This window comes from Lepisma saccharinum, chromosome 17, assembly GCF_977018435.1.
Source record: "Lepisma saccharinum chromosome 17, izLepSacc3.1, whole genome shotgun sequence".
Lineage (NCBI taxonomy): Eukaryota > Metazoa > Arthropoda > Insecta > Zygentoma > Lepismatidae > Lepisma > Lepisma saccharinum.
Genome location: NC_139245.1, coordinates 14,687,565 through 14,703,131, shown reverse-complemented (window position 1 = coordinate 14,703,131; position 15,567 = coordinate 14,687,565). Strand labels below are relative to the sequence as shown.

Here is a 15,567-nt window from a genome sequence, read left to right as displayed (position 1 = left end):
AAAGGAATTAGTGTTGCTAATAACGTAAATTTGTTACTAGTCCTAGACAGCTTCATTTTAAAAATTTTGCGCGGACGTTTGGAATGCAGAGCGCGTAGCAGTACTATAGCGCTGTTAGAGGAGCGGAAAGAGGAGAGTGAGCGATGCAGTGGGAAACTTCTCGCCATCGGGTTCGTGAGTAACAGTGTTTTCTTGCATTGTAATCATGGCAGGAGAAACGGGGAGTGGTTCCGGCAATGGAGGACACCTTGCCCTGCAGTCCTTTTTCTTACCTCTCCTCTCATATAAGCTCGCAATGCACGGAACAGTGCAAGCGAAATTCTCAAGCCTGCACTATGTTACGACTAAGTGCTCTCATACTTTCACTTGTAATGAGATTCTTTTGCCACTTAAGCTTCATTGATTGATTCATTTTAATCCTCTTTTCTGCCACTTTTGGCTAATCGGGAGGATGAGTATGAGTGATGATAGGATGAAAAAATGAAGGGACACTAACAGAGAATATCCAAGCCCAGGCCGGAATCACTGCGCTGCAGAGGTAGGCAAGTTTAAAGTAACTTTCTAGATCATTGTTTAGATTTTTTGATCACTTTTAATACTTTTAATTAATTTTTTTAGGATGCAGTTTCGTCATATACACCCTAGCCCTCTTTGAATGCTGCATTTCGGAAATAAAGTTTGCAACACTGCAGCCGATGCGTGCACGCGATAAGAATACCGTCCCGAGTTCCCTGGAGGTTTTTTGCTTTCGTGCATCCTGCCCGCCGGTGAAAGGAAATCCAGCGAGGTTTTTTTCCCTTCCCCATTCACCTGTACGTGCTCTGCTCTCTTCCGTTCGGTATTGGTCTTGTCTTGCCTTTGAAGGAAGTGTGCGTACGGCTTCATACCTACCCGGCCACGTTAACGGGAAAAGTTCACCACAGTGGCGACACTAGTCTCCCCCCTCCCCCGGAAATTTAGGCCCCCCCTGCGCGCTCCCTCCATTTTGGAAAGAAAATAATTTGGTTCCCAGTATGTGATGACAACCATATATATATTTCGCATTAAATTTCCAACTTCTTTCTGGTTCGCAACGAAGAGATGAAGTTTCACGAGCGGAGTGCCTTTTCAATTTTTGTAAGTGAATGTAGCTGCCAATAAAGATTATTTTCCTTTTTAGGCGTTTCTTATAACTACTACTATAAATTCTAATACGAAGGCTAACTAAATTTTTGGAAATATATTCAACAGAAAACAAACTTTGAGGATGTTCTACATACATTAATAAGTTAAATTAGAACAAAAACGAAAGTTACAGAAAACTACCAAACTGAGAGCGTAATTCATAAGTAATTGCAATTCAGATGTCAAATATTAAGGTGTCCGGTTTTCTTTGTCCAGCAGTATATATCTAGTGCTTCTCTAGTTTTCGTTCAAGGAGCATGATGGGAGATGAAAGGACTTGGAAATTGGATTTAGAACGGGAGAAGTAAAGTGACACTTTATCTTTAGTGCTTATGTTTCCGTAAAATGTACATACAAATAACAACGATCGAAAACATGCCGTGAACCAGGATTTACTAATCTGTATGAGGCAGGGTGCGAAATCGCTGCAGATTGGTGGGGGGGAAGGAGCAGACACACACACACACACTATATATATATATATATATATATATATATATATATATATATATATATGTCATTAAATATGTGTAAGTTTTTAAATAATCAAATTATTTCATAAACATACGATATATTATTATGTTTTATGAATATATTTATGTTCAATACTTTGTGGTAGGTGACGAAAGGCGACGAGAAATGGAGAAGAAATAACAAGTCGGACTAATGCCTGTGTTCCAGGAATTGCTGGGTTCAGAAGTGCCCTTAGAGATGAGGCTCTTTGTTGTCCGTTCTTTATGTGTTTTAGATTTTATTCCAATACAGTATATTCGACTCTCAAACTAATTGTTTATATTTGTTGTTACAACCAAAACTCTCCCCCCGAAAAAGTTTGATGGGGGGGGATTTCAGGACAAGAACGTTAGTGGGGAGGAATTCCCCCCTGTCCCCAGAAATTCACACCCTGGTATGAGAACACAATTCCGCAAGATGTGCATATTTGTAGTCCAAAAAGGATTACAGTATCGAGAACTAAGCCATGCTCAAGCTGTAAATCTGAAATTATTTTAGAAGTCCCGGGTTCGAATCCAGACCTGGACATGGATGTTGTTTGGGAGTAGTCCTTTCATCAGTACCTACAGTAATATGAAGAAAAAAGAATATTGTACATAAACCTAACCTACCGATCTTTCTGTACGGTAAACTTCAACTCTATTCTTTCATCTGGACATTGATTGAATAATATAGCCAATTGTCTGGCACACCTGGTACTGCCCTCTGACACGACCAATGTTGCCAGTACACTTCGTATTTTCGAAAAACATCCTTTTTTATGAATATGCTATAATTAACCCCATGAGATAGTCTGTAATGCATAAGAAATTGCCGTTCTTTTATTAATTCGATAATGATTGATTGATTGATTTCGTGTTTTAAGTCCACTTTATGCACATTAAGGCTAATCGGGACTGGACCTACAGTTTAAAGTGGGATCCGAACCACTATGTGCCTCCACCGGGTATCGAACCCGGGACTCCTTGATTACAAGGCGATGGCGCTACCACTGCGCCATCGGGGAGGCATTAATTCGATGACCATCGATATACATCGAAAGTTTTTGCAAGCAATTCCACAGCTCCATGCTTGTTTTTAATTCGTACAAACACTTTTTTACACCTTGGTAACTTTTCCCGGATACTGAACGTTCATGTAGAGCATGATTTTATCGTTTAATATTTAAAAAAATAACCACAGACAAAGTTAATGCCAAATGTAAAGTTCATGGCTCTATCGCTTTTTGTACACAGGTGCGTAAAAATATCGGTTGCGTGGCTTTTCGTACACCCTATAACTTGAAATGTAAATGTCTTGCTCACACTATAGTGTTCTACATCTTACATAATTATTTTATCAGTGAAATTTTGTACTTGACTTATTGCTGTATTCGATTTTATACTGCGCTCAGCAATGAAAATAAACTATTATTATTATCATTATCACATGTGAGACACTTGGTTCGGACTGAATTTGGCGATCTCTGGTCTACATTATCTACGCATAGCTATCGTTGCTTACGCGTAGACGCACGTCCCTGCTTGAAACAGCGCAAGGAATGAAATATAATGATCCATGCTCACATGTTGTCTTCATTGTAGATCTCATACGAAGCATTTTTCTCAGGGAACGTCGCCCCGACAACCTTGAAAGCTGCAAACGGTCAAAACACGTTTGGTATTTAAATGAGAGCATAATAATTAAATAAACAAAGTAATTACTCCATGTTCGTCACGAAATTGGATTCATTGACTCGCTTGAACAATGCGCGGCCACTGTGACGGTTGTCCAAGGAGCGTTGAAGCTCATTTTTCTCCAGTAGTCTTGCACGCGGCTCTTGCGAACTTGCTTCCAAAGTCGTTTGCATAATGTCTTCAAACTTCAAGCAGGACAAAGATGGGAGAAAGTGAGGAGAGGCGTTGGTGCTTGTATCTCGCGGTTTTCCCATAGTTCCTGAGGGGAAAACACGCTTTATGGGCCCGACTTCCGGTGTATTACGTGGCGTCATTAAACGGAATCAAGGTCGCTGTAACCTGCCCCAGTGAAAAGAGGAAGAACGAAATGAAACAAGAAGTACAAGATGGTGTTTTCAATGCTTCCACAACTGTACTAAAGATCAAGAAACTAAAGAATGTTACCATTATCCAGCAAAGAAGTAAGTTTTCTAGGCCATTTCGTGTACCAGCAAGGACGTATTTAGAAGAGGGTCCAGGGGATCCAACCCCCCAGAAAGAGTTTAAGAAGTCCAAAGTTAAATAGGCAAAATACAGTGCGTTCGTACAGCAGGCCTCGTCTCCTGGGCCGAGATAGCGCGTGACATAGCCGGCATTTTCGTCCCGCATCTCGTTTATTTACGCACATGCATGCAGACAATTATATGTAGTTATACTGCATAGCGAGTACTAAGTACTAACCTGTGTTATAAGAGTTGTTCACACGCTATCTCTGCCCAGATCCAAAACGAACGCACTACACTTGTTTACAGAATGATTGATTTTGTTTATTTTACTTCGCTTTTCTGCCACTTTTGGCTAATCGCGAAGATAAGGATTAGTAATGATATGATGAAATTGATGAAGGCACACTCGCAAAGAAACCCCATGGCCAGGGTAGGATTCGAACCCGGGATACCTGTAGCACGCTGTGCTAACAGTTCCTCCATGAAGGCCAGCTACTTGTTTACTGTTGTATAATATGAATTTGATTTATTTCCACAGAACCTACGCAAGAGTGATTACATTGTAATTATACAATTTAGCATTGACAGTGCCTGCAAAAATATGCGTGTCCAACTACTACTAATAGGACTACTTTTCATCAGCTGGGCCTAACAACCTTTTTGTTACTCAATTCGATTTTAAAAGTTTTTTACATTAATTTATTTTGTATGACAGTCTGTATGACAGTCGTTTTTTATAAAAAATTTAGTTTTAGTTATGGTAACTATAGTTATGTGGGATAATAAACGTTTTCGATCAGGCCTCGTCTCCAGGAAGTTATCAACTAGGGGCAAGCCTTGGCACCTAACGACCTGTTGGGTGAGATGAGTCAAGGCAAATAAACATAACTATAGTTATGTCTCTAGGCATGAGCAAGATAATGAACATGAGCTGTTATGCAAGTATCTCTATTCTTATATAATATTTTTTACTCTGTTCATGTAATAATAATAATTGACCTGTTTCAATACTAATAGTTATTTAATCTTTTCAACATTATTTAAACATTATTAGGATTATTATTACACTGAGGCACTTTGTTCGGTCCTCTTCAGAAATATAGTTGTAGATACCAATGATTGAACAAGCGTTTAAAGATGGAAGGAGTGTTACTACACATCACAGGTTACAATGTCACGTATTGACAGATCGTAGGGCCACTGACGTATTTTGACTCCTTATTTTTCTCAAGGACCAAAATAAACTTGAGTTTTACTTGTTGTTTTTTTTTCCTTTCGGATTTGGTGATTTTCTATTTCCAAGTAGTGTATATATTATGTGTTTTTAAAATGGATGTTCAAATGACGTAAACCCTGCACGAAAGAAAGTTGTGGTTGTATTGAAATAGAAAATGGTAAATAGAAAACCATCAGGTCCTCAAAGAAAAAATATAACTAAAATTCAATTTATTTAGGTTCTTGAGAAAAATAAAGGAGTCAAAACAAGAAAACATAGGATTGAATTAGGAACACCGAATACGTTTGTAGAAATCTGATGGAATGATAAGAAGAGAAAGCTTTCCGTGAAATTTGGTCTGACATTGTATTTATGTCATAGATACTTTACTTAACTTTTTCCCTTATACGTGTTGAGATATTTCCAATCCTTCAAGAAGTTTACAATATAGCGGAATGTTATTTTTCCCAGCATTTGTTTGCGTTTGTGGCACAGTCATGGCGTGGGCTTGAAAGGGTTTCTTCTTTGGACCTTGGGCCCAGTCGTCAACCTTGCTGTTTAAAATCCTTTTGAGAAACATGTTATCTTGTACCTTGTGTTTGCACAGTTGGAAAGCATAATGTTTGCTTTCGTGGCTTGAGCGGACGTTGACCATGAGTAAATGGATTCAACAGTAACAAGAGGTGATCGAGGACGACCCTTGCGTTTTTATAGATGTTAGCTAATGTTTCCTTGTAGCAAGTTCTCATGTATATAGAAACAAGAAAGGTTAATGCATGAACAGTTTATTTATTGATTTATTTGCTTTATTTTACTTCGCTTTTTGTGCCACTTTTGGCTAATTTGCGAAGATTGGTATGAGTGATATGATGAAATAGATGAATGGACACTGACAAATATCCATGCCCAGGTCGGGATTCAACCCCTGGGTACATGAGCGTCCGGAAGGGGAGGCAAGGGGGGGGGGGGCGTGGCCCCCCATGGAAATTGAAAGTCAACCAAAAATGATGTATTTCACACACATAATTTCATTTTAGCCACATTAATATGTGTTAATTATTGCATGAACATCATAAATTCAAATTTAAGCAATGTTTTTTTTAGAGAACAACACTTTTTGAAGAAAATGTGCCTTGTTTGCCCCCCCCGGAAAAAAATACCTTCCTTGCCCCTCCTGTGGACGTCCATGCCTGGGTATGAACAGTTAAATCATTTGTTGTCTGATTGGACAGCAGATCGAACTAGAGATGGAATCATAAGTGAAGACTGTCTCCCAAATATCTCAAGGAGGGCTGAGTACCTTCGTACCCCTTCCCCCAATATCCACTCTCAGTTAACAATGGTTATTTTAATTGATTTGATTTATTGGTTTATTTTTACTTCACTTTTCTGCTACTTTTGCCTAATCGCGAAGATGAGGATGGGTAATGATGTGTGAAAGTGATGAAGAGGTTCAAAGAACACCCATGTCCAGGCCGGGATTCGAACCCGGAACCCTTGGCGTCGTCGTGCTCTGTGCTACTCCGCCTCTGAGGTGGTTTTTGAGGTGCCCCTTACAGAGACTTTAGGAGGAAGCACACTTCTACCTCTCAAGGGCCAACTTAGGGGATATTCTTTCAGGGTGCTTATTTTTTTAAGCAAGTTTTATTTCTGCACCGTAACAAGGGACTATTTTTAAATCCACATTAATGTTTTCATTATTTTTTGCACGCACACACATACAAATCTAATTAGGTAGGGCCTCCCCGATGGCGCAGTGGTAGCGTCGTCGCCTTGCAGTCAAGGGGTCCCGGGTTCGATACCCGGTGGAGGCACATGGCACAGTGGTTCGGATCCCACTTTAAACCGTAGGTCCAGTCCCGATTAGCCTTATTGTGCATAAAGTGGACTTAAAACACCAACTCAAACTCAAATCTAATTAGGGGGTTGCAGTTCAGTTCGGTTCTACGATCGCTTCTGATGTTTCAGGTTCACCCTCTAAGTTCTTGTCTTACTTTGTTCCCAATATTATCCATCCAGGTGCGCGCGTATAATGTATCATCCACGTTAACTTAGAACAAGTGTCAAGTACTATCCCGGCATTCAGACAACTGAAAATGTACATCGAATTAGCACTTTGAAAGCAGCAAGAATTTGTGTGAATTTTGATTAAAATACACGTATATTTATATATTTTTTGATTGTTCAATACATACCGAAAAACTTGTCAGACACATTGTACTTTTCAATTATTCCCCTTCTGTTGTAAGAATGACGTGAATGTAAACAAATACACGTGACTTGTTAAAATACAAGCTGTTTCACAGATATCTTTCCCCTAAGCATATAGCTCAGCTGGATCTTAGGCCGACACCAGCGTAGCCGTGTTCGAATTTTCCTCTTCTTTGAAAAAACGGCTTAATATTCCAAAATCTGAAAAATTATACATGCTTAGAATTTTCTAGAGCATTCGCGTAATTCTTTGTGTGATTTGCTTTTGCTGTAGTTTAATAGGCTTACGTAGTCACGAAACTATTGCGGATGTGTAGACAAGAGCGAAAGGAAATCACGTAAACATTCACGTGGATGCTCTAGAGGAAATTTTAAGCAAATATAAATTTTTAGATTTTGTAATATCATAGTGGTTTTTCGTAAGGAAAGGGAAATTTCGAGAATAGCTTCTCTGGTGCCAGCCAAAGATCCAGATAAGCCTTAAATCATCTGCTTTAGTGAAGTTACGTTTCGGGAAAGGTGTGAATCTGATTTGACACCGAAGAACCCAACAAAATATCGCATGGGTCAAGTCCGTTGACCTTGGTGGCCAGCGGAATAGTGGATGAGCTGAGTTATGGATCAATAGGCAAGCAGCTATTCTCACAGGCCATGCGCTCTTGTTTACATTGACTTCAAAATGCAGTGGACGGAAAAAAGTAAGCCATATCTTAGTGCTAACTCAATATAGGTGTTTCAAAAAGAATCATCCGATTTGAAAGGGCTATATTTAGGAGACCAATTGTAAGCACATAGTGTACAAGATCTCATTTGTGACATCATGTAGACAAAATACATATTGGAGCATCAAGTTTTACTTACAGTAGGTTTTGATTTGTTGCAGGTAAGTGCTTTTACTGGTGCAGCTCAATCTTTAGTCCGCATCAAGAAGGCAACCCAGCAACAGGAAGCATTCTGCATGCTCTGCTTCAAGAAATGTGAGTTCTTTACAACTGCGCAACGTCGAATACTGTGAGCAGTAGGTGGTGTAGCACCGTATTTACGACGAAAGTCACGATGCACAGCTGTAATGGACTCACATTTGTTGAAGCGGAGAACGCAGAAAACTTTCTGTTGCTGGATTGCCTTCTTGATGCGGACTAAAGAGTGAGCTGCACCAGGAAGGGATGGATCTACCTGCAACAAATCAAAACATGTATTTTACAACTTACTGCAAGATTCTATGTTCATTGGTTTCCTAAATAAAGCCTTTTCAAATCGGATGATTCTTTTTGAAACACCCTGTATATGAAAATCAATGTAGAACTAGAATGCATTGATTTAGAATATTGTAATGATCGGGACAGTTTCTCCAGATAACTTACATTCCGTTTTTCTTTTCCAGTAAGCTTCGGGCGGCGCTCCAGGAGGAAGAGGAAGCGCGGGAGGCAGAGCTAGCGAGGCAGCGGCGACTGAACGAGCGGGCCTGCGTCAGGTGTCGCCAGCCGTTCTCCTTCCTCGTGAACAAAAGACTGACGTGTGAGGACTGCGGCTTCAACGTATGCCGAAACTGCTGCGAGTGGGATAGGAGCAAGGCGGTCTTCGTGTGCAACGCCTGCATCAAGGAAAGGTACATTACAGTCCAACTACTTTATTATTATTGTAGACATTGCGGTAAATGTTTCAATGTCGCTCATAAGGAACCACTTTTTAATAACTGAGAAGAGTATTTAAGTCCACTTTATGTACAGATCTAATTGGGACTGGAACTACAGTTTCAAGTGGAATCGAACCCCTTTAATAGAAGGCGACGTCGTTACCACTACGCCATCGGGAAGGCTCTTATAATTGATAGGATAATGCATGTGCATATATAAATGTTTCTTTAATGTGGGGGGAGTATTATTGACACAATTAGGTGAAAAATGTCAGATGACCTGACCTGAAACCACCAGATTTTTTAAAAAAATAAATAGGGAATTCTAGCGAATTAATTCTATTTTTCAATTCAATGAAGCTCAAAAATAAGAGAGCCTGACTCACTTTGTGAAATTGTTACAGGCATATCTAGGAAGATTACCAACTTTTGCAAAATAATATGTCGACATTGGAGAAGTGGTGCTACTGATGAATTGCCCGAATTTTCTTAATTATTTTGGTTGTATTTTATTAATTTGCATTATAACTTGAGAAATTTTATAAGAACACTCAGAAAACGTCCATACTTAATCCAGCTCAGAATTGGTTTACAACAACATATTTTAAAAAAATTAAACAAAAGGTGATGAAGAATCGATTTAATCACAATTAATTGAAAGCACAAGCATACATAATACCTCATTCTTCAAGTTTTCTGTATGCGAATAGGACAGGAGAGAGTCTTTTTTTGAGAACTTCCAAAAAGAATGGCTGCTTATTTCCGTTAGGTTGATTGATTTCATTTATTTTACTTCGGTTTTATGCAACTTTCAGCTAACCGCAAAGATGAATATTAATGGTGATAAGTTGTAGTAGATGAAGGACAATCGCAAACGCACATGGACAGCACACAACAGAAATATCGCAGACGATTAAAGTGGGGGGTATCCAGACGCCAGAGCCTTGTTATTCTGCAAAAGTGCAGCCCAGGGAGGTTGTCATCTGGATGCACCCCTTTCACCCAGGGTGGATAAGAATCATGATTTTTATTTAAAAAATAATTTTTGTTGATTTTTTATATTAAAATAGATTTTTTTAAAAAAAAACGCTTAAAATTACTTGTTTGATTTTTGGCATCATATAGATAGATATACATACAGTTTGTAACAAAATAGCCTGGATATTGACCTTTTAACATTTATTTTCGGTAAAATAATCATTGCATGTTGATTTTGAACAAGCTGATATTATTATTAATAAATCACATTTCAACCACAATTTTTGCTAGCAAAACTCAATGTATCTGCTCAAACTATGAACAGGGAATAACATCTGTATTTCGCCGATCACCGTGAGGAGTGGTTAGCGCAGAACTCGGCTGTTGGGGTAGAAGATGTGACCACCAATGCATAGACGTGCACACGAATGGGGGGCGGGGGGCAAGTGGCGGGGCAATAACCCATTGAACATCAAGAGAAACATGAAATAACAAAATAAGAATCCAGATGCCACGTGGTACCATGAATTGGATGTGGGCCTGTGTCAGCAACTTGTCTACAGTATGCCACATAGGTTGGCTGCATTCTTAGCGGTGGTGCAATTATTTTGTTACAGACTGTATGTTCTTTTATAGAAAGGCTTTTTCTTATAAACGAAACGGCCCTGTAAAATGTTTCAACAGTTTGATTAAAGCAAATAAAAATATACGGAAATATACATTTTTCTGTTTCTGATACTGTTCCTACTATGGAAATGTTTGTTGTGTGAGTTAATGAAACTAAAATAATTTCAGTAACTTTTGTTCCAGTGGAAATGAAACATTCTGGGTGTTCTCTATAATTGTAACTTAAAATATTAACATAAACATTTTTGTAGTCTTTGTAGCTGAATTATGGAGATTTTTTTAATGATAGTTTGAAAAATATCAGCTGCCATGTAAATTTACAGTTTAATGATAATCACACTATTTATTGTTTAACATGATTAGTAGTTTGTATATTTTTCTACACAAAATGTTTGCTATTTTTATCTATAAAAAGTTTCCTTTCGTATGAGCTTCACACCATCAGCACCTACATTTTATTTCCTTTATTTTCCTATCTTGGAACCTACTAATCACCATTAAATGATTACGAGATTAATGTACTTTCATCAAAAGTGATTGTGATATCTACAAAATCTTTATGTACATTATTCTATAAATTATTTCGTTAAAGTGATTTAAATCAATTCTCCCATCCACTTTTTTCTTTTCTTTAAGAAAAAGAAAGCTTAAGCATGATATATCGCTAACCATCCTTATGCGCTGGGAACGTCACTGTGCATTAATTACGTACTTTATACACTCGCAGTTGATATAGTTTTTCTTTATCGTTTTCAGGGAAGTTAAACTCCAGTCGGGTCAGTGGTTCTACGACCAGCTGCATCGACGTTTCAATGGCTTCGGATCCGTGAAATCTTCCACGGGTTCAACACGAAAACGAAGTAAGTACTGTTTGAATAGGAATTTCACAGGGCGGGTGATTTTTTTTTAGCGCATAAGAAGAGCGAAATTATGTTAAGTTATTCCTAAATGTTCTGATGTGGTTGTAAGGCGTGGCCGCCCAGAGAAATTTTTTCAAAGGTCAACATCGAAAAATGGAATGTTTACATGTCGTCATAATAAATGTTTTTAGGGAGAATGGAAAGAAGATAGATGAAGGAAGCCATAGAGAATGGAAGAGAATTAAAGAAGCCACACACGCGCGCCCAGTGGCGCTTCGTGACTTTTCAAGGAAGCGTGATGCAGTTATTTCTAATGGCCACGTGGCGTCACTGTCAGGTACTACCGTTCACTGAAATGAAACTTTTTGAGTTACTCTTTTCATACATACATAACATATTAGCACTGCTCATTAACAACACAAGGTAGAATAATTCAAAAGTGTGAATTTCTTTTTGAATAACCCTATAGGCGTGCCCACGGGGGGCAAGGGGGCAAATGCCCCCCCCCCAATCATGGACGTCCGCATATTTTTTCCACGGAGGGACAAGAAAGTTATTTTTCCATGGGGCAAATTACCCTGATAATGGTTAGTGTTGCCCCCTCAAAAACACCTCCTGAAGTAAATTACTATGACTAAAATCAAATTATAGGTGTGTAAATGTACTGTTAGGTTACATTCGTTTTCCAAGGGAGAGATGTGGCCATCCTTGCCCCCCCCTTCCAGACGTCGATACCCCTATATTATTATATTTTCACATAGAAATTTAGGATAGAGGAATCTTAACGCCGTTATTAAACAATATTATACTCTTAAAAAATTAATTATTTTCAAGCTGTTGAAAGTTCAAAGCAACTACGGTGGAAGGGTCGCAACCACAGGGAGCAGTAGGCATTGTCCCCCAAACTTGGACAGGAATCAATTTTAGGTGGGGCAAACATGGAAGTAAAGGAAAACAAGACTAGCAGGACAAAAGGATACTCAAGATTGAATTAGTTTTCACGTCTTTTTGCATTATTTCTTCCCGACAGTCAAGAGCACCTGCAGGGGAGCACAGAGCTGCAATTGCCCCCTCGATTTCAAATTTTAAACGAATAAAAATACATTTCGTAAAATTTTCTTGCTCGCTTCACTCGCAATATCTGCTTGTCTTGAAGCCTTGTCAAGTTCAGAGCCGTACCTAGTGGTCGGGGGGAGTTTGGCCTGGACGCCGAACAATCTAAATTAAAATAATTGTAAAAGGAATTGCCATAGCGCTTCATGAAAATTTTGAGCCATATTAAATCAATATTGTTTTCATTTGCAAAAATTTGAATCTGAAAATTTTCTTGCTCGCAATTTCTTTACTCTAATACATTGTAAATTAACAGGGAGAGAACCTACTGCTGTTAAACGGTTTTCTCTTAAATGCATGAACAATTGTTTGGAGGATAAGGGCCGCGCACATTTATATATATATATATATATATATATATATATATATATATATATATATATATATATATATATACACATATACACACACACCCGTCAATGCGATAAAACTTAAACAGTGAGATAAAATTAGGCTTTTCTTCCCAGAGTATACTTTCATCAAGGCTTTGCCCCCCCCCCCTCCTATTAAGAGGGTCTGCGCACATCAATGCCTGTATATTCTGTCTGCTCGCGACCATCGACGCAGGTACGAATGCTCTAACGAGTCCACTGGCAAAATCGGGGTGGAACAGGTTCCGTGAAAATCATCTGCTGCTGAAACTATATAGTAACGTCGCCGGTAAAATAGGTCAAGATAGGAGTTAAGAGTTGTAAAAGTCAACACACAACAGCGAGCGATAATAAACAAAACAAACGAACGCGAACAAACTAAACACTCAATCAGAAACATACAGCGTTGTTTCGTGCATGTTTCTACGTAACTTCCCTGTCGCGTGTAGAATCGCCCTCTCGAGTTGGTCTTGTCTACCGCGGTCGGAAAGTATATACAGTCACGTACGTACACTTCTTGGCTGTAATGATCCCAATTAAAATCAACGCGGTTGTTACACCCAGGACTGTTTGTAGTTTTTTAAAGCATTTTCTAGAACTTAGGGCAGATCCGTAGCGAGGGGGCCGAAGTCTAAGGCGCGATATATTTATTTCTTTAAGATACAGTCAGAAAATGCGACGTAGAAATTTAAATATTACCTATATTATTTTCAATGAGTTTTTCTTTGCTTTCTCAATTCACAATTTGTAGGATGTAAATATTACAAACTATGCCAGAAGAAGAAAGTATCGAACATGTAGCACATGTCGGTGCTTGGTAGTGAGAGGAGGGTGACGTCAAACCACAATCCTGCCTATGGCGCCAAAATATCTAGCTACTGGACTGGCTGAGGGTAATAAACAGTATCACAACAGTCAAAAAATGTATAATGGACGATGAAGATGGATAAAGAAGGAAAGCTATCCTGACACAGGTTCAAGAACTAAGGTGAAGGTTAAGAAGCCTCGACATATACGTGGGAAAATGACTTCTTTTGTTGCAAAAGTGTGAAATACATCATGCTTACTTTATCAGTCAAGCGTCTCGTGCATGAGAGAGCTGCTTCATGTTTGGTCATGGCTCCTCGATTCCACGTGAGAACTCCCAAGCTCATTTCTTCCGAGCGTGCACGAATGAAAGCAGAAAATGCGACTACAGCTTAGGGGAGTAAGGCGCTATCGTCTGCTAACCTGGTATTCTCCAAATCGACTCCCAGTTGAGGCACGTATAAGTATCGGTTGGGGGAAGGTGGGCTTCATCCTACTGAGAAGTAATATCGGCCCACCCTCCTGCCAACCATACTAGTATACTTAAGAAATTTTCAATTTCAAATTTTCGTTACAATAGAAGTGCATTTACCAGGGTCGTTAAAGGCCCAAGAACCCGTAAATTCCAATGGGTTCTATTGGGTTCCGCCATAGGACCGGAACCTTTATTCTCGCACAATTTAAATTCGGTCCCAATTGCGTATTGTTTCACTTCAATACGGAACTTGGACCCTAATTAAACTGATCCGGAAAAAAAAGTTGCTGGACCGTATTTAAATTGATCCCGAAAAAAACATCCTGGACCGTATCTAAATTGATCCAGAGAAAAGCTTCCTGGACCGTATCTAAATTGATCCCGAAAAAAGCATCCTGGACCGTATCTAAATTGATCCAGAGAAAAGCATCCTGGATCGTATCTAAATTGATCCAGATAAAAGCTTTCTGGACCGTATCTAAATTGATCCAGAGAAAAGCTTCCTGGCCCGTATCTAAATTGATCCAGAGAAAAGCTTCCTGGACCGTATCTAAATTGATCCCGAAAAAAGCATCCTGGACCGTATCTAAATTGATCCAGAGAAAAGCTTCCTGGACCGTATCTAAATTGATCCAGAGAAAAGCATCCTGGACCGTATCTAAATTGATCCCGAAAAAAGCATCCTGGACCGTATCTAAATTGATCCAGAGAAAAGCTTCCTGGACCGTATCTAAATTGATCCAGAGAAAAGCATCCTGGACCGTATCTAAATTGATCCAGAGAAAAGCATCCTGGACCGTATCTAAATTGATCCCGAAAAAAGCATCCTGGACCGTATCTAAATTGATCCAGAGAAAAGCTTCCTGGACCGAATCTAAATTGATCCAGAGAAAAGCTTCCTGGACCGTATCTAAATTGATCACGAAAAAAGCTTCCTGGACCGTATCTAAATTGATCCAGAGAAAAGCTTCCTGGACCGTATCTAAATTGATCCCGAAAAAAAGCATCCTGGACCGTATCTAAATTGATCCAGAGAAAAGCTTCCTGGACCGTATCTAAATTGATCCAGAGAAAAGCTTCCTGGACCGTATCTAAATTGATCCAGAGAAAAGCTTCCTGGACCGTATCTAAATTGATCCAGAGAAAAGCATCCTGGACCGTATCTAAATTGATCCAGAGAAAAGCTTCCTGGACCGTATCTAAATTGATCCAGAGAAAAGCTTCCTGGACCGTATCTAAATTGATCCAGAGAAAAGCTTCCTGGACCGTATCTAAATTGATCCCGAAAAATGCATCCTGGACCATATCTAAATTGATCCAGAGAAAGCTTCCTGGACCGTATCTAAATTGATCCAGAGAAAGCTTCCTGGACCGTATCTAAATTGATCCAGAGAAAAGCTTCCTGGACCGTATCTAAATTGATCCCGAAAAAAGC

General features: G+C 39.1%; 1 protein-coding gene across 10 annotated transcripts in view; it reads left to right on the top strand.

Annotated features, from left to right (window-relative positions):
• Positions 1-15,567, top strand: part of LOC146001539 (uncharacterized) — a 480,502-nt gene that overhangs the window by 319,573 nt on the left and 145,362 nt on the right. For all 10 annotated transcript variants that reach the window (XM_083138985.1, XM_083138983.1, XM_083138981.1 and 7 more), the window contains 2 exons: positions 8,650-8,874; positions 11,263-11,366. In XM_083138985.1, the coding sequence (XP_082995111.1) occupies positions 8,650-8,874; positions 11,263-11,366 (329 nt within the window). The remainder of the gene's footprint in view (positions 1-8,649; positions 8,875-11,262; positions 11,367-15,567) is intronic.